This window comes from Rhineura floridana, chromosome 6, assembly GCF_030035675.1.
Source record: "Rhineura floridana isolate rRhiFlo1 chromosome 6, rRhiFlo1.hap2, whole genome shotgun sequence".
Taxonomy (NCBI): Eukaryota; Metazoa; Chordata; class Lepidosauria; order Squamata; family Rhineuridae; genus Rhineura; species Rhineura floridana.
The window spans coordinates 3875489-3902883 of NC_084485.1; the positions used below are offsets into that span (position 1 = coordinate 3875489).

A 27395-nucleotide genomic window follows, 5' to 3' on the forward strand; every position below is an offset into this window, starting at 1 on the left:
ATTTGCAAAGAGCTGTTATTCTTATAATATTCTTCAGAACTTGAGAAGATATTTGGGGCAGTTATAATTCAGAGTTGTTGTCTTGCAGAATAAGCATCCTCCCTTTCCCATGTCTGCTCAGCTCTGCAGGCACTCAGAAGTATAACATGCGAAAAGACATAACAGCAGTCAACAGCCTTTACATAAGGCTTCTTGTCCAAGACACAGGCAACACACAGACAGAACTAACTACTTGTAATAAGGTAAACCCAGTGTTTTGTGGGACGCAAGCCACCACAAAGTAAGTACACAAGAGTCACAGCAGACTTTGCTGTCGTCCAGTCCTGTAACTGGCAGGGGAGACCAGGACGGCCACGCTGAAGCTCCTCCCCAATATGTGCTTCCACAAAATTGATACAGCATGTGTCCAGAAGAACATGATGTGGCGGACTTAGTAGCGATCTGAAGTTGTGCGACTTCCAAGCAAAGAAAATGGGATCTTTTGGGGTCAAGCACAGAACCAGTCCCACAAGAACATGACACTCCAGCAGACATAACATTCTTGAAATAACAGAACTTTATTTAGAAACTGTTTAAAAGTAGAAAAAACCCTGTCAAGAGGAGTCTGGTTGGAATATGGTTTACAGCAACAAGTATCTAGAAGGCCACAAGAGAAATAGCACCTCTGATGTTTTAAATAATGGCTTGCTTCTTTTCATTTTTGGCATTTGTTGAATTTGGGTCTTCCTCTGAATTTTCTTAGGGATTCATGCACTACATAACAGTTACCATAAAATGCTTTGCTTTCTACACACATTTAGAACACATAACCACCGAAAGCAAATGACCAAGCGCATGCCAAGCTCAGAGGCTCAGTCTTGGCTGTGGCTGTGGGTCCCGTCTCAAAAAGGCCCCCTCCCAAAGAGCAGCAACCTGGGAGGGGGAGTGTTAGGGATTTGCTCCACAGAAGAAGGGCAGGGTCAAGCATGAAAAACTGTCATCAAAATTAATCCGAACACTATATTTTCTGCAATATTAGATTTCCTATTTAATGCACATCAATTCATTTTCTTCACCAATAGGAAGGAGCATTGGCAAAGGCTAAATGCTGGGAGGCTAACTCAAGGAGGATATAACACAGAGACAGCCTGGAGAGCAAGACTGGCCTCAGTGCAGCACTGCAAAACAAACAATTTGACTCATTACAGTTTAGTCAGCAGGCTTGGAAGAGGAGGAAGAAGTAGGGGAGCAGAGAGGAATAGAAGAACCCACAAAATGCAATGGACCAGAGACACAAAAGCAGGTGGTGGGTGAGGGAGGGGTCTAGATGCAGGCAGTGAATTAGGTGAAGAGTTTCAAAAGGGATAGCCTTATTGCTTTGGAAGATACCACATGCCATTGGCCAGTACTGCAAAACCAAGAGGCCTTCAAGCACATCTGAGTCCTACGTACTCTAGTCTTGCAACAGGCTACATACAGTAAGGCCTTTCCCCCTATGACAATCAGTGATCAGGGGGCAGCTTTATATAGCTATTGGGCCATTTTAATTACCTCTTTCAGAGCCCTCACTGACTTGAGGCGTCAAGCAATTCCTTCCAGAACAAGAAAGCCAGATGCTCAAACCCCATTAGAGAACACACAAAATCCCCCATTGCATTACTTTAATTTGGCATCTGGAAGCAGTTTAAGCCCCCTTAAGGCATCTCTTTAATTGCAGAACACATTTCATATTTGCTCAACCTTCCTGCAAAAAAGTCAATCCTGAAATTGCTCCACTATATAACTCCCCACAGCCCACACACACACAAAAACACCACAGTACAGCAAACTCTCCACAAATCAGTGCCTTACCGGCAACCAAGCAACTCTGCAAACTCCAAATATTCAACCTCTTGCTTCCGACAACTAGATGTTAATACTGCTCTGCTACAAAAGTAAGAAAAGAGCTCTCAAATTAAACCCATTGGAGGGGGAAGTAGTAAACTTACGCAAAGTGCACTTGAAGAGGTACTTTTTACTTATGAAAAGAAACCAGTGAGTCCTCTAAGAATAAAATGGAGTATTGTACAGATAAGCACATGATTGGGGCAAAGAATTCTGATTTCCGAATTCTGATGCTGCTGCTCTGCTGGTACAGTTGGTGGACCATTAATACTCTTCTTGCTCCTCTGCTGGTGCTCCTTCATCTGGTATCACAAAACCTTCCTGAAAGAGAAATGAGGAGAGACAGTGACCACGGCATTAATGAGCAAGCAGCAGAGAGCAAATGCAGGATGCCATATTCCCACAACTTGCCTGACATCCTACTCTGGCAACAGCCAAGTGCGAATACCTTACTGAATTTTGGTAAGTGCAGCTTACCAACCCCAGTGGCCACAGACTAATAAGCCAGGCGTCGTGCCAGGATAAAAGATTTCCTCACCATTATGACCCAGATTATTGTAATGCACTCTATGTGGGGCTACCCTTAAGGCTGATTCAGAAGCTGCAACTAGGCTGCTAACTGGAGTACCTTATTAGGCATATGTTAACCCCCGCTTCCTGTAAGAGTGGCATTGGCTGTCAATATGCTACCAGGCCAAGTTTAAGACTCTTGTACTGACTTACAAAGGGACCAAGCTGTTTTAGGAAGTGCCTTCTCCACTATCATCCTGCCCTGTTTCTGAGGCCAGCTACTGAAGCTCTCCTGGTTGTGCCACTCTTGAACAGAGGTTTAACACCACAGCAACCAGAGAGAGGTCTTTTCTGTTGTGGCACCCTCTCTATGGAACCATCTCCCCTCCGAGTTATTACAGCAGGCACCCACATTCACATTTCGGCACCTGCTGAAAACTCATTTATTCCCAAGCCACATAAAAGAAATCACTCAGACTTACATCTGTAGCATAAAGAATCTCCACAATCCTTTGCAGAACAGGGTCGCTCTCCCCTTCGTTCTCCTGACAAATCAGCTCAATATTCCTCAGTTTTCCAAAGTAGAAGTCTCTTTCCTTCTCCAAATCTTCAACAGTCATCTTTAATACGTTAATCTGCCAAAGAAGAGCCCATTCACAGTGCATTTTATAAAGAACACCCTTGTGCCCCAAAAGAAGAAATAAAAAGGCCTGCAAATTTAAGGCTGCAATCTTACCCACTTACTCTGGGGGGTTTACTTCTGAGCAGACATGCATAGGATGGGACTACCCTGTTAATCTACCAATAAAATGCAACCGATCAAGAGTTTTAATTGATTAATTTGTGGGGAAATGACTGTAAGGGACAAATTTGTTTTGAGGTTTTGGTTTATTACTCTAGTAAAGAAGAAAAATAATTAAAATAGCTTTTCCTTCTAATCTAAGTATAGTTTGTTTATTAAACAGAGTTCTAACCACTTCCTTCCACAACAGATGCCAGAAATATTAATATGCAAATTCTTAAGTACAATTTTCAAACCACAGACAATAAACCACCTAAGATAAAGAAAAAGCAATGCTCATTTTTCTACTTCCCATCTCAGTAGTTTTGCCCCATCACCAGCAGCACAAATCCATGCTAAAAGTAACCAGGTGAAGTACATACACGTGAACTGTTGCCCACTTCTCCTAGCTATCAAGAGTAATGGGGTCGTCAGAAGGATCTTGAGAATTCTTCCAGATGAGTGCAAATCCGTGAAAGGAGGCAACACAGCCTTAAGAGCAGAGACAGTGACCTTTCCTCTCTACATACACCGCCACAGCAACGTCAGCCACCAACCCTACTCTGATGTGCAGGATCAAAGTCTTCAAGCAGAGGCTGGACGGCTGTCTGCGGGAGATGCTCTAGCTGTGGATTTCCTGCTGTGAGCAGGGGGTTGGACTCGATGGCCTACAAGGCCCCTTCCAACTCTATGATTCTAGTCCTACTATTGCCAATACTTTGTCTATCATTGTGTCTCAAAAAACTGCCTACATTTCTGTTACTGAAGCATGGTGAGTGTAGAACCCTCCGAGATGTACCTCCCATTATCACATTGATTTGTGGTACATTGCACATAGCATTTGACAGCACATGCCATTAGCCTCTGCTGATCAGTGCAGCCTGCTTATTGGAAGCCCACCTGTTGGATCAATTCAGCCGACTCATCTTCTCCAATTCCTCCAGGAGCCTTTTTAACCATCCCAGGTCCAGTTTTATTAGACACTGTTGTTCTCTGGGCAACCATGGGCCTTGTCGGAGCTGCAACAGAGAAGAGAATTAGCTGTAGTCTAAAAAATACCATTTTCACAGACTTGTGCCTCTGCATATCAGCCAACTGAAGTGAACAGCACCCAAAGCTTAGAACCCCGTGTACAGAAAAGCACCCTAACCCTACAGTCCCAAAGAATGCCATCTCCTTGTGAAAGCAGCTGGTACCGATCATAGCAGTTTTCTTTAAGGAAGCAGGACAGTCTACTCTTGCGGCCTTTAGTTCTGAAGTTTCCACAAAACTGTTATCTACAAAAGGAGAGCATTTCTAGCTGTTAGACACTGATCTGAAGTACACTGTAAGCCACCAGAATAGGAGCACCTGGTCACAGGTAACACATGAGGCAATCCCCTTCCTCCCCCTACATAACTGGGAAGAAGCAAGATTAAAGGGCAGTCTCAAACATATAGTGTGTGGAGGCTGGCACACCATTGTAAAATACAGGTAACGACAAGCTTCAACAGCAGCTTGGATTTCAACAATGATTCACAGGCATAAATGAAAAGGGCTGCACAGGGGCAAGCATGTGAATACATCTTTACACAAGCACTAACTCACTATGCGAAGCCCAACTCCAGATGTGAATACGGATGGCACATGGAGGCTCACGTTACACATTCACCCTAGCACAAGAGGCCTGAGGAGGCGTGATGGTGGGGCTCTGCCAGCAACATAAACTCCATCTCCAGGCTGCTTTCCACTCCTCGGGCTCCTTGATATCACCTTTGTGGCAAAAGCAGCCTGGGGATCTGGCACCCTGCAAGTCCTTCACTCACGATGGATGGCTAAGGCACTGGATCATGAGTGACCTCGAACACAAAGCAGCCTGGCCAGGCATCTCTGTCAAAGGCTTGCATTACCTGTGCCACCAGAACCAAGATTCTTCTTAGGTTTGTTCAGTAGTGGTACAACTAGAGCAGGGGCTGGTGCTGTCTCCTGGCCTTGCCGAGCCGCCACAGGGTCATAGTCTTTCCCATCGTAGTTTGCATCAAAGAATTTTTTGAACCACTGAACAAATTCAAAATTATCCTGAAATTTTCCTTTCACTAATTTGTCCACAGGAATTATCTGAGGAGAGAGATTGAGTTTATTTAGTCCAAAGGGGGGAAAGAACACACTCAAGACTCAGAGCACAGATGAGTGGATTCTGAGCAAACAGAATTTGTCAGCTTAAGTTCAGAAAGAGATTCCTTCAGAAACCTGAGCCAGAGATGAGCAGGTAGCCCAGAGGGAGACAGATTGTATTGCAACAAACTCTGGAGTGCACGCAAACAACCAAGGAGGAAACAAGCACAGCAAGGACATCACAATAACGTTACAACTAGGAAACCCAACCCCTGGGGCTGATGGGAGTTGTAGTTTTAAAAAGTAACTTTTTCAAGCTCTGGATTCACATGGTGGTGATGAAATGCCTTGTACTACCATTTTACTACAGTAAATTTGTTATTACTAGTTAATATACATTTGCCATTTATGAAGGAGTCGGAGTCGGACAGTAGAAAAATAGAGGAGTTCTAGCGTACCGACTCCACAGCCCTGGACCTATGCCTTCAATGGAGAGATACCCATTATATCTCCCAAAACCCATGTGGGGGACAGAACCCCACTTTCCACCACCAACAATGATCCTTGGTGTAACAGGGCCCTTGCCTGAGAATAACATTTCCCTTGCCCCAGTCTTTCCTGGGAATTTGTATTATTTTTTCCCATCCCCATCCCTACAATTCCTATTGCACCCATGCCCAGTAATGGTAAAGTCTGCCCCTGCAGGAGAATTACTGCAACTGTCATTCCGAAATTTGGCAGGCTTCATGCCCTCAGGTGACCATGCCTGCAAAGAGCATCCATAACTGGCAGAAAATGAAGAAGTTACACCTTTTCCTTTTTTAAAAAAAAAATCAGTTTTTTAAAAGGAGCTCTGCATGAAACCCTTGGATGTTATCTGCCTACAGGTTTAATCCAGTTTGGAGGGGATGCTATGCCTGCAAATTTCATTCATTTCTATGAAAACAGAAACAGATAGCCATTTTCAGAGCCCCCATTAAAATGAATGGGGAGAAAACAGAGCTTTGTTTCTTAATAGATCAATTCAGTCCAAATTAACATGAAACTAGAAAGACAAAGAGCAGCCCCGAAACAGACTGTGCTGCTTTCCTAAGCTATGGATATAGATACAAGTCAAATCTTGCAGCCAGGGAACATCCCTAATAAATTCAATTTACACAGCATAGATTCATAGGAACTTTGGCAAGTGTTCAAAAATGCAAGGAAGGTCACAAAAGATGTGTTAAGTGTTACAGCAAACTAAGTGAGACATGCAAGATACATGGTGATGACCTGCAATTTTAAAATATTAATAGTGGGACTGGGGAGATTCAATTCGAGAGGGAGAGATAGTTCTGATCATGGTTGTGGCACCAGGAGAAGTTGGACTGATTCCCAATCCAAATTTTCCATCCCTTCAGAGCTGTTGTGTCCTGTAAACTTTCCTATGTCACATATGATTTGTTTCTTCAAAAAGATAATACAAGACCTAGACAAAAGATGCAACTCCCTTGTAAGTAAATAGAGGTGTGCACCAAGCTATGTTTGATAGTAATCTGGCCAAGTCAACCCCCTACCTGTGGTCTTTAGTGGATATCTAAGACATAGTACAGATTTGAAAGAGTATGCTATTCTGTCACTGTTTAGCTTTAAAGTCAGATACAAAGAGTCACTAATGTAATTCCACATGACAATCGAGGCAATTTTAAACTATGGTTTATATCAATCTTCCTTGCTCTTCACCGTCACCCACAATCTCTCTGCACCCTCTTTCCTTTGCAGCTTTGGTTTACCTTTCCTGCACCTGACATCATATGACCTCACATAATAGACAGTTAGCCATGACTTGCCCAAAACAGCCTGGCAGGTCTAATTAGACCTGTGGGCCAGAGGTTTCGCACCTCTACTTTTCCAATTACATACTTGAAAAACCCAATATGATTTTAGAATAGATTTCCCCAGAGTGAGGTAGGAAGAGCATTTGGAATTTTCTCCTGAGGCCACAAATCATTTCAGAGTCAGTTGGCCCACAGGCTGTATGTTTTGCACACCTGATACAAGATGAAACTTCTAGAAACCTCTACAAAAGGGAATCATTTTGCCTTTCGGCCACCAGTTAGTGTGGGTTGAGATGGCACAAACTGTACACAGCCCTCATGGGGCAGCCAACAGTCTTCCCGTTTGATAAGAGTGAAGAGTATTGCATTTTCATCAACGCACTAAGGGCCTACTTGGCCCATCACACATCCCCTAACACAAACCCAACAGGAGAGGGCAATTTTGAGCAGGAAAAGAGTGGAGGGAGGTACTTTCCCCACTAAATGCTTCTCTACTACAAACTGCTCTTTCCTCCAACCATTTTCCTCCTCTTAGTCACCAAATGCATCTGCCCTCACATGCACAGTTCTGGAATCTGGGGGCAGAGAGAAGCACATTTTTGGATCAAAAAAGCAGGCAGCTGGAAAAGGCAAAGCACCTCCTTTCCCTCCATCACTCCTCCACTCAAAATTTGCCCCTCCAAAGTTGTTTTTCTTCATACATGCATGTTTGTTTCACCCAAATAAAGGTTTTGCAGCTAGCTACCCACTGAGGGAAAGCAATTGCTTCCAGGCATGTTATGTGAGGATCCTTCGTTTAAATCTATGCTGTGACATGGATATGTGATGGCAGGGAAACAAGCACTTTTGTTGCTGTAGGCTAATAGGTTTTTGCAGCTTATCACACAAGTACAAACAGCGAGAATTTGGATGTTTGGCCTTTCCAATCTTGGCACATCACACAATCCCTAACATGCACCCAAAGGGAGAGGGCAATTTTGAGCAGAAAAATGGTTGAAGGGAGGTACTTTCCCCACTAGATGCTGTAATAGTATCATAGGGGTGTGAATAGCATCTTCTATAGCACACTGAGTAGTAGCTCATTAATTTAAGAAATGTAATCCTAACATTTCTGTGAATTTTTCATTAATTCAGTGCTCTTTTAGTTCAATTCAACAGTGACTACTGTATTTATACATTTTTTCTGGACAAATTATGAAAAACAGTAGCCAGAAAAGGCATGAACTGCAACTGTATATACAGTTATTTTATTTTATTTATTTATTATTAAACTTGTATACCACCCCATAGCCAAAGCTCTCTGGGCGGTTTACAATAACTAGATAAATAAAGATGGCCTTCAGTCATCTAAAGAAATGCACCTGGTTTATACTAAGTAAGACTGTTAGGTGACAGACAAAACTCCAGATTTAACCGCTTTTAAATGACAATTTGGATTCCTGCATTGAGCAGGGGGTTGGACTCAATGGCCCTGTAGGCCCCTTCCAACTCTATGATTCTATGACTGTGACAAACTGGAAGAGTAAATACTGGCTGGTGAGTGGCAAGTGCCAAACATAAGCAAAAAAGATTAGACATTTAAGACACAGCAGCATCCAGACCAAACACTGTTAAAAAAGAAAAGAATACTTTTAACCACCAGCCTAAAAACTGCAGTGTTCCATAAGGATGATTCCAAACATGCACACTCAAATGTAAATATGCTTACTTTGTCAACGCCCATTCGTTTAAAACCTGCTTGTAGGACCTTGTAGTTTTGAATGTATTCATGTTCCAACTTCGCCTGGAATTTTACTTTCTTGAGTGTTACAGAACCAGGGAATAGCATATCCATAAACTGACAATAAGCGGCACCTGCCAAGAAAGAGAGAAGACAGACATCCTTGCGAAAATCAAACCCTGACAAATAGAATCTGACTAGAGATGTGAAGGCAACGGGGAAAAACAGAAAAGGGGGGGGGGAAGGAGAGAACCAGAAAAAGGTTCCGGGTCTTCACATCTCTAAACGGATTTAAATGAAGTTTTAGACCCTTTGGAGGCCCACTGTAAATTGTTTGCAAGGTACGTCACGGATAAAGCTGCTCGCCTCCATAGTAATCTTGATGCCCCATCCACATCTGCTGTAGTCCCTAGTGAGGTGTCCAGTGCAACATCTGCTGCAACTTCTTGAGAGCAGTGTCAACTGATGCAGCCTGATGACATGGACAAGGTGCTTGAGAAAATGTGGCCAGCAACGTATCCTCTCGACTCTTGCCCTTCTTGGCTTACTAAAGCTTACAAAGGGAGTTTGATCAAGTGGATCCAGGGTTTGGTCAATGCATCTTTGCGAGTAGGAGTGGTCCCAGCTGCCCTGAAAGAAGTAGTGATCTGTCTGCTCCTGAAAAAGACCATCCTGGGCCCACTAATTTATGACAACTACCACCCAGTAGCAAATATCCCCTTTTTAGGGAAAGAGATCGAGAGGGTTGTGGCACAGTAAGAGCAAATACTCTTAGATGAAACAGATTATCTTGACCCATTTCAGTCTGGGTTCAACTTCAGGCCTGGTTATGGGACTGAATTGGCCTTGGTTGCCCAGATGGATGACCTTTCTCAGTAGAAAGACAGGGGGAGTGTGATCCTGTTATTCTTACTTGATCTCTCAGAGGCATTGGTTCTGATCCAATTCCAGGGTCATTTTCAGAGAATAGCACTGGGCTATTGCCTTTCAGCCCCCTGGCAGTTGTGCTGTGGGGTGCCGCAGGATACCATCTTGTCCCCAATGCTGTTAAACATCAATATGAAGCCCTTAGGAGCAGTCATCAGCAGATTTGGGGTAAGGTGTCAGCAGTATGCTGATGATACCTATCTATAACATCTGAATCAGGAGAGACCATGCAAGCTCTGGACCCGTGCCTGGACTCAATGTTGGGCTGGATGAGGGCCAAAAAACTGAGTCTGAATCCTAGCAAGATGGAGGCGCTGTGGGATGGTGGTTCCCAAGTTCAGATAATTGGTCAGTTGCCTGCTTTGGATGGGGTCGTACTCCCTCTAAAAGAGCAGGTTCATAGCCTGGGGGTGCTCCTGGACCCATCCTTGTTGCTAGAGGCCCAGGTGATCTCAGTGGCTAGGAGTGCCTTTTACCAGCTTCGGCTGGTAAGACAGCTGCAGCCATTTCTGGACTGGGGTTGCCTGACCACTGTTTTCCATGCACTGGTAACCTCTAGGCTGGATTACTGTAATGTGCTCTATGTGGGGGTACCCTTCAGGTTGGTCCAGAAGCTGCAGCTGGTGCAAAATGTACTGCCAACATGTTACCCCACTGCTGGAACAATTGCACTGGCTGCCCATTAGCTACTAGGCCAAATTCAAGGTTCTAGCTTTGTTGTACAAAGCCCTATACAGCTTGGGACCAGGATACCTGAAAGACCATCTTATCCTTTATATACCCAGTCCATCACTGCACTCTGCAGGTAAGGGCCTCCTGCAGATACCATCTTATCAGGAGGTCTGTTTTGCGCAACATAGAAAGCGGTTGTCCTACAACCACATTTCAATGAGCCTGTGAAACTGCAATATAATAAGACATCCACTACAGATGTCTCAGGGATTGCAAACCCTTGTAGTTGGCCAAAGGAGTCATTTCTATAAGTAAAATTGTAAGTTTAGATACAAAATCCATCTTCCCACCCACCCCCCAACTGATTTATTGAATAAGACAGGGCAGATCATGAATCCTACAGCCTTTACAAATCAGGGTTAGCAAAGCAGGATCATTGACAATCACTGGGTCTCACCATGGACAAGCTCTGCCAAGCTATGACAATAACCTTGTATGTTGCTTGGTTTAGGAAGAGGCCAATTTCCTCAAAGCCATGCTACTGCCACAATAATACAGGCATCCTCTGTTTGAGGATAGGGAAGTCCATAAGTGTCACTTATGTTTAGCAGGTTGCTACCCTCCACCCCAACCTGGGACATGTACCATCAACAGTCTTTATTCAACACCTGCTAAGTAAAGCTGAGGCTGTAAACCTTCAATATCAATACTGAGAAGCTACCTTATCACTGAGAAACAGTTACTAAGGAAAATGCAGGTGCCATTTTTCCACCTCTCCCCACACTTTCTTAACCTTGCACCTTTAACATTACCACAGTGAGTCGCAAAAAACAAGGAAAAGGCAATACGACAAAACAAAAAGCTGGTGTCCTCTACAGGAAGGTGCTTTAACATCCCAGACTATAATATTCCCAGCACAGTCAGCACAATTCACCTAAGGGCTGTACAAATAAAATTACAGCTACAACATGGTGACATTTGCGCTACTGTAGTCCAGAGTAAACCAGTGTGTCTTTCAGTAGCCGGCTCTGTATCCTCATCAGGATAGGCCCCTGAAATTCCAGTCTTTCCCCATCTCCCCACCCCCCCACCCAATAGCAAAAGACTTCAGGAATTACCAAATGGAATTACTCAAATTAACAACATGAGGAAACTATTCCGCATGGCTCACAAGTCTGTCTGTGGCATTTGAAAGACATAATAAATAAAGGAATTGTTTCACATGCTGCATGTTTTTTGTTGTGTGTTCAAAACTCCGCAAGTGGTACAATGAGGAAGTTACTATGACTAACCAACTTTGCTTCAGACAGCAGAGGAAATGGTTAGCAGAAGGGGAACCAGACTGCACTTAACCATCAAGGACACCGTATCTCAAAAGCTAGCTCTCCTCAGGTATCACAAAGGGCTAGGAGAAAAGGCATTTCTAACCACCCTGCAGAATCTAAAAGGTTGGATTTACAGAATCATAGAGTTGGAAGGGGCCTATAAGCCACTGAGTCCAACCTCCTGCTCAATGTGCTATTGCTTAATGACAGTTAGCCTTCAGGACCGAGACTCCCTCAGTTCCTGTTTCCTGACACCTTACCCAACTATTTCTTGAGACAATCACTTCTGTTCTGTGGTGGCCATCAAGCTTCTACCATCTGCATAAACATTTGCCTATTCTAGAGAAACCATTACAACAGAACACCCCCATTATATTTTTTTCACTTCTTCCAAACCAGAATTTCTCTCTCCACACCTGTACTTTTCAACTTGTTCATTAATGACCTAGAATTAGGAGTGAGCAGTGAAGTGGCCAAGTTTGCTGATGACACTAAATTGTTCAGGGTTGTTAAAACAAAAAGGGTTTGCGAAGAGCTCCAAAAAGACCTCTCCAAACTGAGTGAATGGGCGGAAAAATGGCAAATGCAATTCAATATAAACAAGTGTAAAATTATGCATATTGGAGCAAAAAATCTTAATTTCACATATACGCTCATGGGGTCTGAACTGGCAGTGACTGACCAGGAGAGAGACCTCGGGGTTGCGGTGGACAGCATGATGAAAATGTCGACCCAGTGTGCGGCAGCTGTGAAAAAGGCAAATTCCATGCTAGTGATAATTAGGAAAGGGATTGAAAATAAAACAGCCGACATCATAATGCCGTTGTATAATCTATGGTGCGGCCGCATTTGGAATACTGTGTACAGTTCTGGTCGCCTCATCTCAAAAAGGATATTATAGAGTTGGAAAAGGTTCAGAAGAGGGCAACCAGAATGATCAAGGGGATGGAGCGACTCCCTTACGAGGAAAGGTTGCAGCATTTGGGGCTTTTTAGTTTAAAGAAAAGGCGGGTCAGAGGAGACATGATAGAAGTGTATAAAATTATGCATGGCATTGAGAAAGTGGATAGAGAAAAGTTCTTCTCCCTCTCTCATAATACCAGAACTCGTGGAGATTCAAAGAAGCTGAATGTTGGAAGATTCAGGACAGACAAAAGGAAGTACTTCTTTACTCAGCGCATAGTTAAACTATGGAATTTGCTCCCACAAGATGCAGTAATGGCCACCAGCTTGGACGGCTTTAAAAGAAGATTAGACAAATTCATGGAGGACAGGGCTATCAATGGCTACTAGCCGTGATGGCTGTGCTGTGCCACCCTAGTCAGAGGCAGCATGCTTCTGAAAACCAGTTGCCGGAAGCCTCAGGAGGGGAGAGTGTTCTTGCACTCGGGTCCTGCTTGCGGGCTTCCCCCAGGCACCTGCTTGGCCACTGTGAGAACAGGATGCTGGACTAGATGGGCCACTGGCCTGATCCAGCAGGTTCTTCTTATGTTCTTATGTACTTCCTCCCTGTAAACTCATCATCAGCACTCTCCCCCAAGAGAATCCACGTAGCCATGGATGGGGGCAATGCTACTCCCCATGTGTGTATTAAACATATGTCTTTACCCTATCACTACACTTGCCCAGCCATCTATTCACTTCTCCCATGCTTTACATCACCCTTTTCCATAAGTATTTTTTTATGCTGGACATCACTGCCCGCAGCATGCTTTTTCTGATTCAAATCTTACTTGAAAGCCCTCTCAGATTTTCTTCATCAATTACTTGCACTAAGATTTATTTCATTCTCCCTTTGCTTTTCTTATTTGTTTCATACATTACAAGTACGCATACTTGAAGTTCAACATCAATCTTTTTTTAAAAGATGAGCGGCATCACAGCTTTAAAACACGCAAGCTCTGCTACCATCACTATGGATTCACTCCCCTTGAGGTTTAGCCACAATGCAGAAGCCGCACATAAGCATTGCTAGCAGTGTGTGACCTCCCGTAGGGACCAATATAGGGTTTGCAAAAACAGCTCCAAGTTTTGTCTTCTGCAAAGCTCAGGAGTTCCCTTAAAAAATCCCAGGCGGCACATGCTGGGATTCTGGTGCAGAGCTGAACAAGATTCAGATTGTCCCATTTGATACATCTCCCCCCATCCTCCCAAAGAATATGCTGTGAAGGCCACCTAGCACTGCAGAATCACCAGGAAAATCGAAGCACTATTGCTTTATAGCATCCGTCCCAAAATCCTCCTAGGCCACAATGAAAGGACAAAAGACTGAAGATACCTATAGAACAAGGTACTTGCTAAAAGCAAATAAGCTAGCAATTGTGCTACACACAACACAGAAAGGCACAAGAACATTTATCCTCACATGGCTTTGGAAAATTTATTCTGACAAATATGGAAAGCAGTTACGACAAGGGAAGCAGCCCCCCAACCCCAATCAAACCACTACCTTCCAAAGAGTTATCTAGCACCTCCCACTGATTTTTCAAAGGAAAAATAATAATAATGCTTCAAAAACCTCAAGCAGCAATTTCCTCTGCTCTTGGCTTTTTCCTTACCTGAGCAAAGCTGCTCTATCTTTGTCAGGTTCAATTGTAAGGACTCATTGATCCAGGCAAGCATGTCATGTCGACTCAAGTTATCACTTGTCACCGAAGTGGAATACACGTTAACAGCCATTGTCTCTAAAGAAAGTCAACCAAGAAGGGATTTTGTTTATACGGAGGCTAATGAAGTGAACCACCACCTCCACATCTCACATTCCCTGAACACACACTCCAAGGTAGACAGGAAGCCCTTCCCAGCCATCAAGAGCACAGTCACATCTGTTGGATATAGGCCATCTTCCTACATTAAAAAAAATGTTAATGGAGACAGTCTAGCCATTTATGAAAAATCCACCGTCTCAGTAACGTGATGAGACTGTATTTATAAATAGCTGGATTGAAATACTGCACTCATACTCAGGTACAGCAAGTAAACCTATCCTGTTGTACCAGGAAACATACCGCAATGGGTGTAATGATCCACTACAGGGAGGATAACGAAACCAAATCAATTTAACAACTGGCTCAAAGTAGTTCTCTGTCACCAAGGATGTAAATGAGCAGACGTTGCTCATTTTCTTTCCACAAAATAGCTGAATGGAAGGCAGCAGCACATAGGAATAGAGAAGAGAGATTCAAGAACTCACCAGGTGAATAGATAAGTAAAATGAAGAGGGGAAAAGGGATTCGAAGAGTCAGCTAACAGGAAAGAAGCAGGTAAAGCATAGTGAGGGGTTGAGGAAAAGTTGGATGGATGTACTGGGTCTTCAGGAGAGATAGGGTGAGCCATATTAGGCATAGCAGCACAGCAGAATATGGGACAATGGGAATGGGTAACGGAAAAAAGGATGGTCAATGATCAACGGCCACTAAGTTTGTAAGAAACAAGGAAATATAAAAACTGACAAATCACCGGGCCCGGATGGCATCCACCCGAGAGTTCTCAAAGAACTCAAAGGTGAAATTGCTGATCTGCTAACTAAAATATGTAACTTGTCCCTCGGGTCCTCCTCCGTGCCTGAGGACTGGAAAGTGGCAAATGTAACGCCAATCTTCAAAAAGGGATCCAAAGGGGATCCCGGAAATTACAGGCCAGTTAGCTTAACTTCTGTCCCTGGAAAACTGGTAGAAAGTATTATTAAAGCTAGATTAACTAAGCACATAGAAGAACAAGCCTTGCTGAAGCAGAGCCAGCATGGTTTCTGCAAGGGAAAGTCCTGTCTCAGTAACCTATTGGAATTCTTTGAGAGTGTCAACAAGCATATAGATAGAGGTGATCCAGTGGACATAGTGTACTTAGACTTTCAAAAAGCGTTTGACAAGGTACCTCACCAAAGGCTTCTGAGGAAGCTTAGCAGTCATGGAATAAGAGGAGAGATCCTCTTGTGGATAAGGAATTGGTTAAGAAGCAGAAAGCAGAGAGTAGGAATAAACGGACAGTTCTCCCAATGGAGGGCGGTAGAAAGTGGAGTCCCTCAAAGATCGGTATTGGGACCTGTACTTTTCAACTTGTTCATTAATGACCTAGAATTAGGAGTGAGCAGTGAAGTGGCCAAGTTTGCTGACGACACTAAATTGTTCAGGGTTGTTAAAACAAAAAGGGATTGCGAAGAGCTCCAAAAAGACCTCTCCAAACTGAGTGAATGGGCAGAAAAATGGCAAATGCAATTCAATATAAACAAGTGTAAAATTATGCATATTGGAGCAAACAATCTGAATTTCACATATACGCTCATGGGGTCTGAACTGGCGGTGACCGACCAGGAGAGAGACCTCGGGGTTGTAGTGGACAGCACGATGAAAATGTCGACCCAGTGTGCGGCAGCTGTGAAAAAGGCAAATTCCATGCTAGCAATAATTAGGAAAGGGATTGAAAATAAAACAGCCGATATCATAATGCCGTTGTATACATCTATGGTGCGGCCGCATTTGGAATACTGTGTACAGTTCTGGTCGCCTCATCTCAAAAAGGATATTATAGAGTGGAAAAGGTTCAGAAGAGGGCAACCAGAATGATCAAGGGGATGGAGCGACTCCCTTACGAGGAAAGGTTGCAGCATTTGGGGCTTTTTAGTTTAGAGAAAAGGCGGGTCAGAGGAGACATGATAGAAGTGTATAAAATTATGCATGGCATTGAGAAAGTGGATAGAGAAAAGTTCTTCCTCTCTCATAATACTAGAACTCGTGGACATTCAAAGAAGCTGAATGTTGGAAGATTCAGGACAGACAAAAGGAAGTACTTCTTTACTCAGCGCATAGTTAAACTATGGAATTTGCTCCCACAAGATGCAGTAATGGCCACCAGCTTGGATGGCTTTAAAAGAAGATTAGACAAATTCATGGAGGACAGGGCTATCAATGGCTACTAGCCATGATGGCTGTGCTCTGCCACCCTAGTCAGAGGCAGCATGCTTCTGAAAACCAGTTGCCGGAAGCCTCAGGAGGGGAGAGTGTTCTTGCACTCGGGTCCTGCTTGCGGGCTTCCCCCAGGCACCTGCTTGGCCACTGTGAGAACAGGATGCTGGACTAGATGGGCCACTGGCCTGATCCAGCAGGCTCTTCTTATGTTCTTATGTTCTTAAAGCAAGACTGATAGAGAGCTATTACAGCACCAGAAGCTTCAACCGACAGAGATGCAAAGCACACTTGAACTGACAGAGATGAAAGTTTAGATGGTGAATTCTGAACACATTGGTTGGGGATGGAGAGAGGAGTCAGATAAATGCAGCCCTTCTGCTTTTTCCACTGGGATATTTTTATTGTGCTCAGTACAAAGTCTGCAGCAGTCTTGGTACTCATGTAAAGCTGGAGAATTAACCACTTGTTCACCTTTCACCCAAAATTAAATGGCAACATTTTTGCACTATTTAAATTCAATTGTGTGGTCAAAGGAAGGCAAACCCACACAATGGAAGAAATTATGCAGTCCGGTTCAGAAATATATATTTAAAGAAAACTCCACATCCTCTTAACATTGACAACAAAATCCATTTACTTTGGTTTAACAAGCTGCACTGTAAGATTGTATATACTACAATTACAGAAGTTATGTGGAAGCATTCCTCTTACTGCTATACTGCTGATGTATCCTCCTGTTCAAAAAGTATATACTCCCAACATGAGGATCATGTTGCACACAGGCACTCTGGAGGAGATAAAATCAAGTCGCTTCCAGAAAGCCATTCGGGAGTCTGTGCTATCTTTTTACAGGGACAGCAGTCCCACCCACTTTGTCTCACCCAGGAACAGGAGTTCAGGCATGGGAAATGTTTGTGAAACTCAAGTTCCTCAGAGTGGGAGAATAAGCCTTGAACTGTTGCCAAAGATCAGCAGTGAACTGAGGAGTCCTGAGTAGCAGAGCAATAAGCTACCAGCAGCATCCCTACAGCAAAAACTAGGCCAAGGCTGAAGGAAGGGCCAGGGGAACAGGGTGTGACTGCAAGGAGCCCTAGGAAGGCTCTGCTGTGCAAAGGCCTGGGTCACACTGACAGGATCCTTGCCTAGCCCAGCCTTCTCTATCCTGACACGCTCCAGATTTGGGGGATTAAAGTTTTTGGGCTGTTAATTTTGCAACAGGTCAGCATCTCAATCTCTTTAGTAGAAGGGAGGTGGGAGAAAGGAGTCCTCTGAACATATATTGCTGTAGCTACCATCATCCCTGACCACTGATCGTGCCGGCTGGGGATGGCAGAAGTTGGCGAAGCCAAGCCATCTGTGGGCGGGTGTCACCACGTTGGCCAAGGTGGGCCTAGCCTAACCCGTGCAACCCTAGACCCATCTCCCCAGAGGTCAGCCCAGCGGCCTCACCCCAGGGACTGCTGCCTATAAGCGAAGGAGGGGGGGTCTCAAGAGCCACACGTCGGGTGGAGGGGACTGGACCTCGTAACAGGGCCACGGCGTCACCCCAGCCGGTGCTGTTCTGCGGGTGGAGTGCCCCCCAGGCCTACCCACGCACCCTTCCTTAGCAAAGCCCCGATTAAGCCTTCCCCTATCCGCGGAGGACGCCGCTTCCCACGTGGGCGCCTCTTTCCCCACCCCCTCGCACGCACAGGGAGGGCCCGGCTGCGCTGCCCAACCCCCCCCCCCGAAAGGCCCTCCGCACTGGGCGCGAGAAGCACCCCTATTTGCATAAAAACCGTATTCATTCGCATATGGCAAAGGGGAGGAGGCAGGGAGCCCTCCCCCGCCCGCCCGCCCGCCCGCGCGCGCGAGAGAGGCGGCCTGGCTGGCTGCTGGAGCCGGACGAAGGGAGAAGGGCGGGGCCCTGCTGCGCCGTGCCGTGCCTCGTACCCGGCGTCGGGGAAAGAAGCGGGCCCGGCCTAAACCCCGCCGCCCTCGCTTTCTTCTCCTCGCCACCTTCGCCGCCCCGGTCTCCTCAGCCCGTTACCTCAGTCGCTCGCCGTTCAAACCGGCCCCGCCCGCTCCGCCCTGAATCTGACGTCACGCGCACGCTGGCGAGCTGGCGTCACTCTGGCAAAGGGGAAGAGGAAGAAGCGTCACGGAGAGGGGGGGGCCTCCTGTGGGGAGAAGTGTTTGCCAGCCCGCCGGCAACAGTGACGTTTTCCTCTCCGTGCCCACCCCGCCCTTCGTTGCTAAGGACCAGCTCTTCTGCCCCGCCTCCCCAATTGATTGAACGATTGGCCGACCTCTTGGCACAACGAATAGCGGGAGGAGGGCGTAAGGGGGGCAAGGGGGGGGGAAATCTGCAGGTGACTCCGCCCCTATAAAAAGCCTCTCCCGCCTCCTTTCGGAAGCCGCTGAGCTTCCTTCCGGAGGCCCCGCCCTCTCCTCATAAACGCCGCGCCCCCTGATTTATTCCCCTCCTTCACTCCTTTATTACCAATGTTTTATTACAGGTTGTGTTAGAGGCAGTTTTCCTAATAAAGGCAGGGAACCAGTAAGCCTGTAAAGGTTCTCCGCCTACCTTCAGAAGAGAAAACCAACCCGCGGGACACGACAGCTATGAGCAATTTCCCTCACACGACAGGGACTACATTTCCCAGCATGCCCGTGCACGTGTAGATTGGCGGTTATGCGGGCCCCGCCTCCTCTTGCTGCTGATGTTTAATGGGAAAAGACCGCCCCGCTTCCGGCTAGGCATGCTGGGTAACGTAGTGCACGCTCAGAAAGGACGCCCAGCGACGGGTCGGCCTACAGACGCACCAATGGCAGGCCGCCGGAAGAAGCTCCCCAGGGACGCTGGGTAGTGTAGTCCGTCTGTGCCACTGAGCTCCATGGAAACTGGTTGCGGGAATTTTGACCCACCCTCTCTCCACCCTGCTTAGGCCTCGTAGCGCCTGCTGCCAAAGTCCCCCAAAAGCCACGACAGCGAGGTTTTAAAAACAAACAAATCTGCAGTACGGGGAATAGCAACACCGGCTTGCTTATAGCAGGTGTGGAGAGCCTTTGGCCCGCCATCTGTTGCTTGCACTACGATTCCCATCATCCCTGGCCATTGCCCGTATTTGCCGGGGCTGCTGGGAGTTGTGGTTCAGCGACATCCGCATGGCCAAAGGCTCCCTGCTCCAGCCTTAGGGGAGAAATAGTCTTGTGGCACTTTAAATTATGGGATAAGCCAGCCTTCTCCAACCCAGCGCCCGCCAGATGTTGGGTCACAACTCCCATTGGCCCCAGATAATAAAGGGAGTTTGTGGCTCAGCAGTGCCTGGCAGGCACCAGGTTGGCATAACCTTTGATGGACTGAAGCCCATTTGGCAGGAATATAAAGGAGAAAAGGTCAGGATATCCCTGTCCAGGAAGTAGCTGACAAAGTTGTAACCCTCCCAGAGAGCTTCAGCTATGGGGCGGTATACAAATGTAATAAATAAATAAAATTTCTCCTCACCTGCAAACTAAGATTTCACTTCATTCATCTGAAGTAAATCTTCAGTTTACAAAAGTTTATGCCAGGATAAATGTGTTCATCTTTTAAGGTGCCACACCAGACCGAGATTAACAGTACTACCCCGCTGGAAATTGCCTCATAGGAGTGTTGTAAGGCTTACAACTGAAAGGGATGTGAAGCAGGAAATGTAACATCGATGCTTGTTGTTATGTGCCTTCAAGTCAATCACGACTTATGGTGACCCCATGAATCAGTGGCCTCCAAGAGCATCTGTTGTGAACCACCCTGTTCAGATCTTGTAAGTTCAGGTCTGTGGCTTCCTTTATGGAATCAAGCCATCTCTTGTTTGGCCTTCCTCTTTTTCTACTCCCTGCTGTTTTCCCCAGCATTATGGTCTTTTCTAGTGAATCATGTCTTCTCATGATGTGTGCAAAGTATGATAACCTCAGTTTCATCATTTTAGCTTCTAGTGACAGTTCTGGTTTCATTTGTTCTAACACCCAATTATGTCTATTATGGAGTCCATGATATGTGCAAAGCTCTCCTCCAACACCACATTTCAAATGAGTTGATTTTTCTCTTGCCCACTTTTTTTGCTGTCCAACTTTCACATCCATACATAGAGATTGGGAATAGCATGGTCTGAATGATCCTGACTTTAGTGTTCAGTGATACATCTTTGCATTTGAGGACCTTTTCTAGTTATCTCATAGCGGCCCTCCCCAGTCCTAGCCTTCTTCTGATTTCTTGATTATTGTCTCCATTTTGGTTAATGACTGTGCCGAGGTATTGATAGTCCTTGACAAGTTCAATGTCCTCATCAGTGCTAAGCATTATTATTATTATAAGGCAACCACTTTTGTTGTCATTGCTCATTTTAAAAAGTAGGACTAAATGATTTAGGGTGCTTTACAACCTTGCTGTTGGTTCCATTTTACACACGGGGCAACTGCATCTGAGACACAGTCAAGGTTGGATTTAGGCACAATTTGGGTAACTAACTAAACGTGGAGCCGTCTTTGAAGGCAGTTCAGGAACTGCAACTCGCGCAGAATTCAGCAGCTGGATTGTTGACTGAAAATAGGTTTGATGTTACACCAATCCTGGCTTGACTGCATTGCCTCTCAGTTATTTCCAGGCTCAATTCAAAGCGCTGATTTTGAGGGTGGCAACACAAAATCAGGCCTTTACAGTGTTGGCTCCCTGACTGTAGAATGCTCTCCCCAGAGATGTGCTAAGCACTATCAATCTTTAGGCACCAGGCAGAAATTCCTATTCACTCCGGCATTTTGCTCTTAATTTTGTTGTTGTTATGTGCCTTCATGTCGATTACGACTTATGGCGACCCTATGAATCAGTGACCTCCAAGAGTATGTGTCATGAACCACCATGTTCAGATCTTGTAAGTTCAGCTCTGTGGCTTCCTTTATGGAATAAGAATGAGACCTTTTCGTTATTGCAGGATGAGCACTTTGAGTCAATAATGTTATCTATAAATTTGGTATGGTATGTGTTTGTTAATTGTAAGTTGTGCTGAGACAAATTTTTGCATTTGTTTAATTAATTTATACCCTGCCTGTCGTTCATCAAGGAACCCAAGACAGCATACATGTGGTTCCCAGGTGGTCTCTCATCCAGGCACTACCCAGACCTGCTTAGCTTCAGCAAGGTGGTGGCCTCATGTGCCTTCAGACCATACCCTGGGACCCTGTAGTGAGTGACAAATAAATATAATTAACAACGTCTGCCTGGGGTCTTTGGCTATGCACTCAATAACTAAAAGAAACAAGAACACAAGAGCCCGGATGTTTCAGACAAAAGAGCTATCTAACCCAGCATCTTCTTTCCCAGTGGGCAACCAGATGCCCCTATGGGAAGCCCACAAGCAGGGCATGAGCACAACTGTGGTCTCCCCACTCGCGATTCCCAGAAGCGGGTATTCAGAGGTATACCACCTCCGATACTGAAGGTAGTGCACAGCCCTTCTGATTCCTATATAAGTCCTCTGTCTCCATACCACCTTCTCCTCAGCATGACGTAACTGAGCCCACAATACCTGGACTTGTAGTCCATTTCCCTTCTTTGCAGCAATCTTGTGAACGGAACTCCAAAACCTTGTGCCAGGACTGACTTCAGTCCTATTGCCCACAAGGGTGTAAACTTGGGTGCATTCCCAATATCCCCACCCACCCCTCCAGTTTGAGAAATGAACCACACCCATTCACGGACATAAATAGATAAACAAACAAACAAACAGAAACAGAGGCTGCTCCATTATACAACACTGATTTTTATTAAACAATGATAAATGTTCAAGGTAAACTTTTTCGAAAACAATTCTTTTCATTTCCAGTAAAAAACAAAAAAAAGCACCCAATTTCCTCCCCCCACCCCAAAGGCTCAGATGCTGACTTTGGTACTGAGCTTCTGATCCATGAAGCTCAAAACTAAACAAAAAGAAAAGAGAAAAACAGTTTTGACATTTTTTTAAAAAAAGATTGTATAAAAACACACAATTGTGACATTAAAAAGTCTAAAAATATAGCACCAACAAGAGATGTAGAAAACCTTTAAAACATTGTCCCAACTTGTCTGAAATGCACCTTTAAACAGAAATAAAATGCAGTTTAAAAAGTGGGTTTTGCCCAAGCAAATACATTTTGGCTATTGCCACTTTTTGTGCAAGTTTCTTTGTTCTACTTCCCAAAAGTCATGTTCCTTTGACTGAGGGTCTTGAATTATTATTATTTTTAATGAGAAAGATAAAAACAGAATCCGATTTTTTTTTACAGAATTAGAAATGGCAGATCTGCTATTGTGATCTGGAAAGCAAATAAAACAAAATATAAAGGACATGAAGACGGCACGTATGGTTGACTCCCTTTCTTGAACCATATGTATTTACATTTCTACCCCAGCCGTTTGATCTCCCTGGACAAAGCTTGGGCCCAGATTCCATGTGGTTCCCACACCACTGCCATCTAGTGGTGATTGCATGCAGTACAAGTGAAGACAATTGCTTCACTTAAAGTTTATTTTCGCTTAAAGTACTCTCCGGTCCCACTGCGAACGTTAAAGCGGGGTATGCCTGTACAATCACCACAACACTGTCCTCAGATGTGGAGGTACTTGTCCATTTAAACTGGGTGACCAAAGCACTCGTGCACACGTCACTCAAAACACAGGCAGGGACTTCAACAGCCTCACAAACATGGTGCCCCCCAGCTGTAACGTGTCTTCTGTGTCTCCACTCAAGATTACTGCCATTGATTCACAGCCAGAGAGAACAGACTCCGGCTTGTCCCTGAGACTCTTCATTAAGACAGATCTCAAAATGCCTTCTGGTGGAGCAGGATCCATGAACTACTCCAATGGCAGTTTTTTTGGGGGGGATGGGTGTTTGTTGGGGGGGTTAGAGCTGCAGTGGTGGCACCAGTGAGAGAGATGATGCCTGGGTCAAGTAAAAGGCAAAGAGGAGGAGGGAAGTGGATGGAAATAGCAGGCATTCCTTCTCTGCTTTGAATTCCCATAGGTTCCCAAGCAGATACTTTTCTGAGCTGCAGCTGCTGTTGCTCCTGAAGAACCCAGGTGGTAAAGGAGAACTTCAGCAGAGGGCAGCAATGCTGGCTGGAGAGAAATCTGAGCAAAGTGGAAGTCACTAAAGCTCTATCAGAGCAGAGCGTGTGTGCCTCTGCCACGTATTTTGGCTTTTGTTTGGTGAGCTCGACACACTGCTCAGTCTGCATCTCACAATACTGATGGACGATGGGAAACTGGGCTCTTGGACAATCTGAGTACTGCCTGCGGGGAAGGGCTCCTGTTCACAGCCCTATGGAATGAATGGGACCAACACGTGTCCACAGCCGTGCCCTTCCGCTTGCTCTCATTCATATCGGTACAGCTTGCTCAGGAGACCTTCCCAACAGATGGTGTCCTTCTGGAATGCTTCTTGGGTGGGTTGGTTGGTTTGGCATTTCTTTCAGCCTGCTACACATTCGGCTATATATCAAACTGAAGCAGCAATCTCTGTAACAGCCTCCCCGATCCTGATGCCCTGCAGATGCTTTGGTCTACAGTTCACATCAGCCCCAGCCAGCACAAACTATGATGCTGGGACTGATGGGAGCACAGCCATGCTCATGGGAGTTATAGTCCAAAACATCTGCAGGGCACCAGTTTGGGAAAGGCTGTTTGATAAGTATGCACAGTTGTGGGTTAGAAGAACAAAGCCCCAAGTGACATCCGAGACGGTGGATCAGCTTGATTCAGAGAAGTCTGCTTTCTTCGGCAAGGTGCACAGAACTAGGAGACACACATGGAAGGATTCTTCCAATTGTATCCTGCCTGAGAAAGAACCCTTTGAACTGGTTGGTCCAGAGAACAAAGATGGGAGTAAATCCCTGGTCTGTTGTGCAGTTACCTGCAGAGGTGGAGCGTGCAAAAGGCTGTTGCAAATGTTGCTTCAGTGCTACTGATCAGTAGAGCTGAAAAGGGTGGCGAGAGACGACTCTGCCCAACAGAACCTACGAAAACAAAGAGTTGCCTTGGCAAATGGATTTTACTTCCGCAAGCCTTGTGCTTTCTGTAACAAAGCCAGTGGTAGAAGATAATGCCAGCTGAGGGGTGGGTGGGATGTCAAGCTAACATTCATGATGAAAATAGCAGCATCAATGAGGATCAGACCTGATGTCCCTACATATGAAGTCTGTTTGGGGAAAGGCAAACAAAGGGCGATGTGTTTTGCAGGTTGCGACTCCTTGGCAGCACATGATGAAATTTCTTTTTGGCAATTGTCCCTTTGCTTGACCCTAAAGGCCAAAAGCGCAACCCACCTAGAACTTCTCTGCCCAATGCTCCTCAGGTAAAACAGTGAGAACCCATGGAAAAGCTCAGTGAAGCCCTACAACGGCTCTTGCTCACTTCAACAGGGTGGATGCAGGAAAAATCCTGGCCTGTATCTAACTTTTCCTTTTGCAAGATTCTCAGTGTTAAAAGCAACATTTATATACAGATAGATAGATTAGTGTAATTAAAAAGGACACCCAGAGGCATTTGGCAGGGCTTGTTTTTTCTTTTGCTTTAGCTAGTATGATTATCTCACAGTTGTGTTTCAGCTAAATTCCTTTCTTGGAATTTCCACTTTTCATAATGCTGAAAAAGCAGCAGCCCAACATTTAACTTAAAAAAAAAAGTTTTGCTTTTGTTTTATAAAAAAAGTTTTTTAAAAATGTAAAAGAAAGGAGGGGGGGAAAGGAGATGAGTCCCCTCTTATCCAGATTGTTCCAGTGTAGGAAACCAAGACAAAGCCAGCTCGCTGCTGCTGTTTTGGTTTCTTTATGATTGTCCCTGGAGAGGTTCTTTTGCTCTTCCCTTTTTCAAGTTTGGGTTTATTTTCCACCCCCAGAAAACCACCTTGCAGTCAGGCAGCAACCAAGTCGCTGCTTTGCATTAATCATATGGAATGATTTGGTTAATGCTCTGTCACGCCCCTCCAGACAGACAGTATTTTGCACGGTGAGAAAGCAGAGGTCTTCTGACCTTTGAGGAAAGTCACCCTTGATTAAAAGGGACCTTCCCTAGACATTTCCTTATAAGGCTGTCTTTTCCTTCCAGTGTCCATTGCGGTGGGTGGGGGCAGGGGAGAATGCCATGCTGTGGGCAGCATGTGGAGGAGGTCTCCTCTCTGGCTCATTCTTGTCCGTCCCTCCCAAGGCTGCTTGATGAAAGGAGACCTGGGCACCCCACCTGCTCTCTAATCGCAGGCAAAATAATCCTTGAGCGGAGCAAACAGGTGGCGGATGACCGGGACACTCCATGACCGGCCAAGCAGCTTCTGGCGTGCTCCACGACCCATGTTGGACAGATCCGTGTAGTGGAGGGGGAAGCCAAAGATTCTGGTGGGGGAAAACAGCAAATGAATCAAAATGGTTTCTTTAGTTCAGTTTATTACATCTGTAAAACGCTTTCCAGTAAAAGAAAAAAAAGTCCTGAAGCAATATACAACCAGGTAAAAATAATAAGTATTAAAAGCAAAGCTGGCATTATTAAAAGCAAATACAATATCATACTGTTAGTGCTGCCCAAATGTCTGGGAAAACAAAAACGTCTTCGCCTGCACCAAAACAATGACAAAGTTGGCACCAGGTCTCCCTGGGAAGTGATGGCCACCAACTTGGATGGCTTCCAAAGAGGATCAGCCAAATTCATGGAGGATAAGGCTATCAATGGCTACCAGCCATGATGGATGTGCTTTGCCACCATAGTCAGAGGCAGGATGCTTCCGAAAACCAGTCGCCAGAAGCCACAGGAGGGGAGAGTGCTCTTCCACTCAGGTCCTGCTTGCGGGCTTCCCATAATGGGCACCTGGTTGGCTACTGTGAGAACAGGATTCTGGACTAGATGGATCACTGGCCTGATCCAGCAGGGCTATTCTTATGCTCTTAAGAGTATTCCATGAATGGGGGGCCACTACAGAGAAGGCCCATTCTCTTATCACCTCCCTTCAGACACACCTCAGAAGTGGTACATAGAGAAGAGCCTCAGGCAATGATCTCAGGGCCTGGGCAGGTTCATAAGGGGAAAAGGCCATTCTTTAGGTGTAGTAGTCTCAAGCCATATCAAGCTTTATAGGTCCAAACCAGCACTTTGCAATGGGCCCAGAAAGAAATTGGCAGCCAGTACAGTCAGGCCAGAACCACTAGGTTTTCCAGAGTAGGTCAAGCAGCTTCCTTTTTGAGGGAGGAGGAGGGGGTGGCACATGAGGACTCCCGTGGCTGAGAGGATGCTCCCTCCCACCCTGCACATGAGCAGTGCTCCTGCCACTCCTGCCCCTGGTCATTTTTCGATTGATTAATAGCTTGGATTTATTTATTTAATTGCATTTATATCCCACCTTTCCTCTAAGTGGCTGAAAATAGCATACATGGATCTCCCCCTCCCCATTTGATCTTCACAACAACCCTGCGAGGCAGTTTAGGCTGAGAGACAGTGAGTGGCCCAAAGTCATTTAGTGAGCTTCATGGCTCCTTCTGGGGGGAAAGGCGGGATATACATTTAATAAATTATTATTGTTATTGTTATTTATTTATTATTATTTATTTAAAATACTTATACCCCGCCCTTCTTCCAAGGAACTCAGGGCGGCTCACAATTAAAACAATAAACAATCAGAACAACTAATATGTATGTAAAAAACAATTAAAAATAAATTAAATCAAATAGATTAAAACTGTAACATTTTCAGTTAAAAGCCCGCCTAAATAAAACAGTCTTCACCTGGGCGCGAAAGGACGATA

The 27395-nt window shown here is 45.2% G+C and overlaps 2 protein-coding genes across 5 annotated transcripts in view; both read right to left on the bottom strand.

Moving 5' to 3' along the window:
- Nucleotides 1–538: 538 nt before the first annotated feature.
- MAPRE1 (microtubule associated protein RP/EB family member 1) lies at nucleotides 539–18928 on the bottom strand. 4 transcript variants are annotated; one of them, XM_061630773.1, is made up of 8 exons: nucleotides 18643–18928; nucleotides 14268–14393; nucleotides 8774–8919; nucleotides 5044–5251; nucleotides 4351–4431; nucleotides 4055–4173; nucleotides 2856–3008; nucleotides 539–2184 (listed from the first exon to the last, which is right to left on the bottom strand). In XM_061630773.1, exons 2-8 carry the CDS (start codon nucleotides 14386–14388, stop codon nucleotides 2128–2130), a joined length of 885 nt encoding a protein of 294 aa, XP_061486757.1. In that variant the 5' UTR covers nucleotides 14389–14393; nucleotides 18643–18928; the 3' UTR covers nucleotides 539–2127. The 4 variants fall into 4 exon arrangements, with proteins under 4 accessions (XP_061486757.1, XP_061486758.1, XP_061486760.1 ...); XM_061630774.1 differs by lacking the exon at nucleotides 18643–18928 and adding an exon at nucleotides 18546–18636; XM_061630776.1 differs by lacking the exon at nucleotides 18643–18928 and adding an exon at nucleotides 18063–18202.
- Nucleotides 18929–22425: 3497 nt separating this feature from the next.
- Nucleotides 22426–27395, bottom strand: part of DNMT3B (DNA methyltransferase 3 beta) — a 52671-nt gene continuing 47701 nt past the window's right edge. Inside the window, exon 21 of the mRNA XM_061630778.1 lies at nucleotides 22426–25994. Within this exon, the coding sequence (XP_061486762.1) occupies nucleotides 25853–25994 (142 nt within the window). The 3' untranslated portion in view covers nucleotides 22426–25852. The remainder of the gene's footprint in view (nucleotides 25995–27395) is intronic.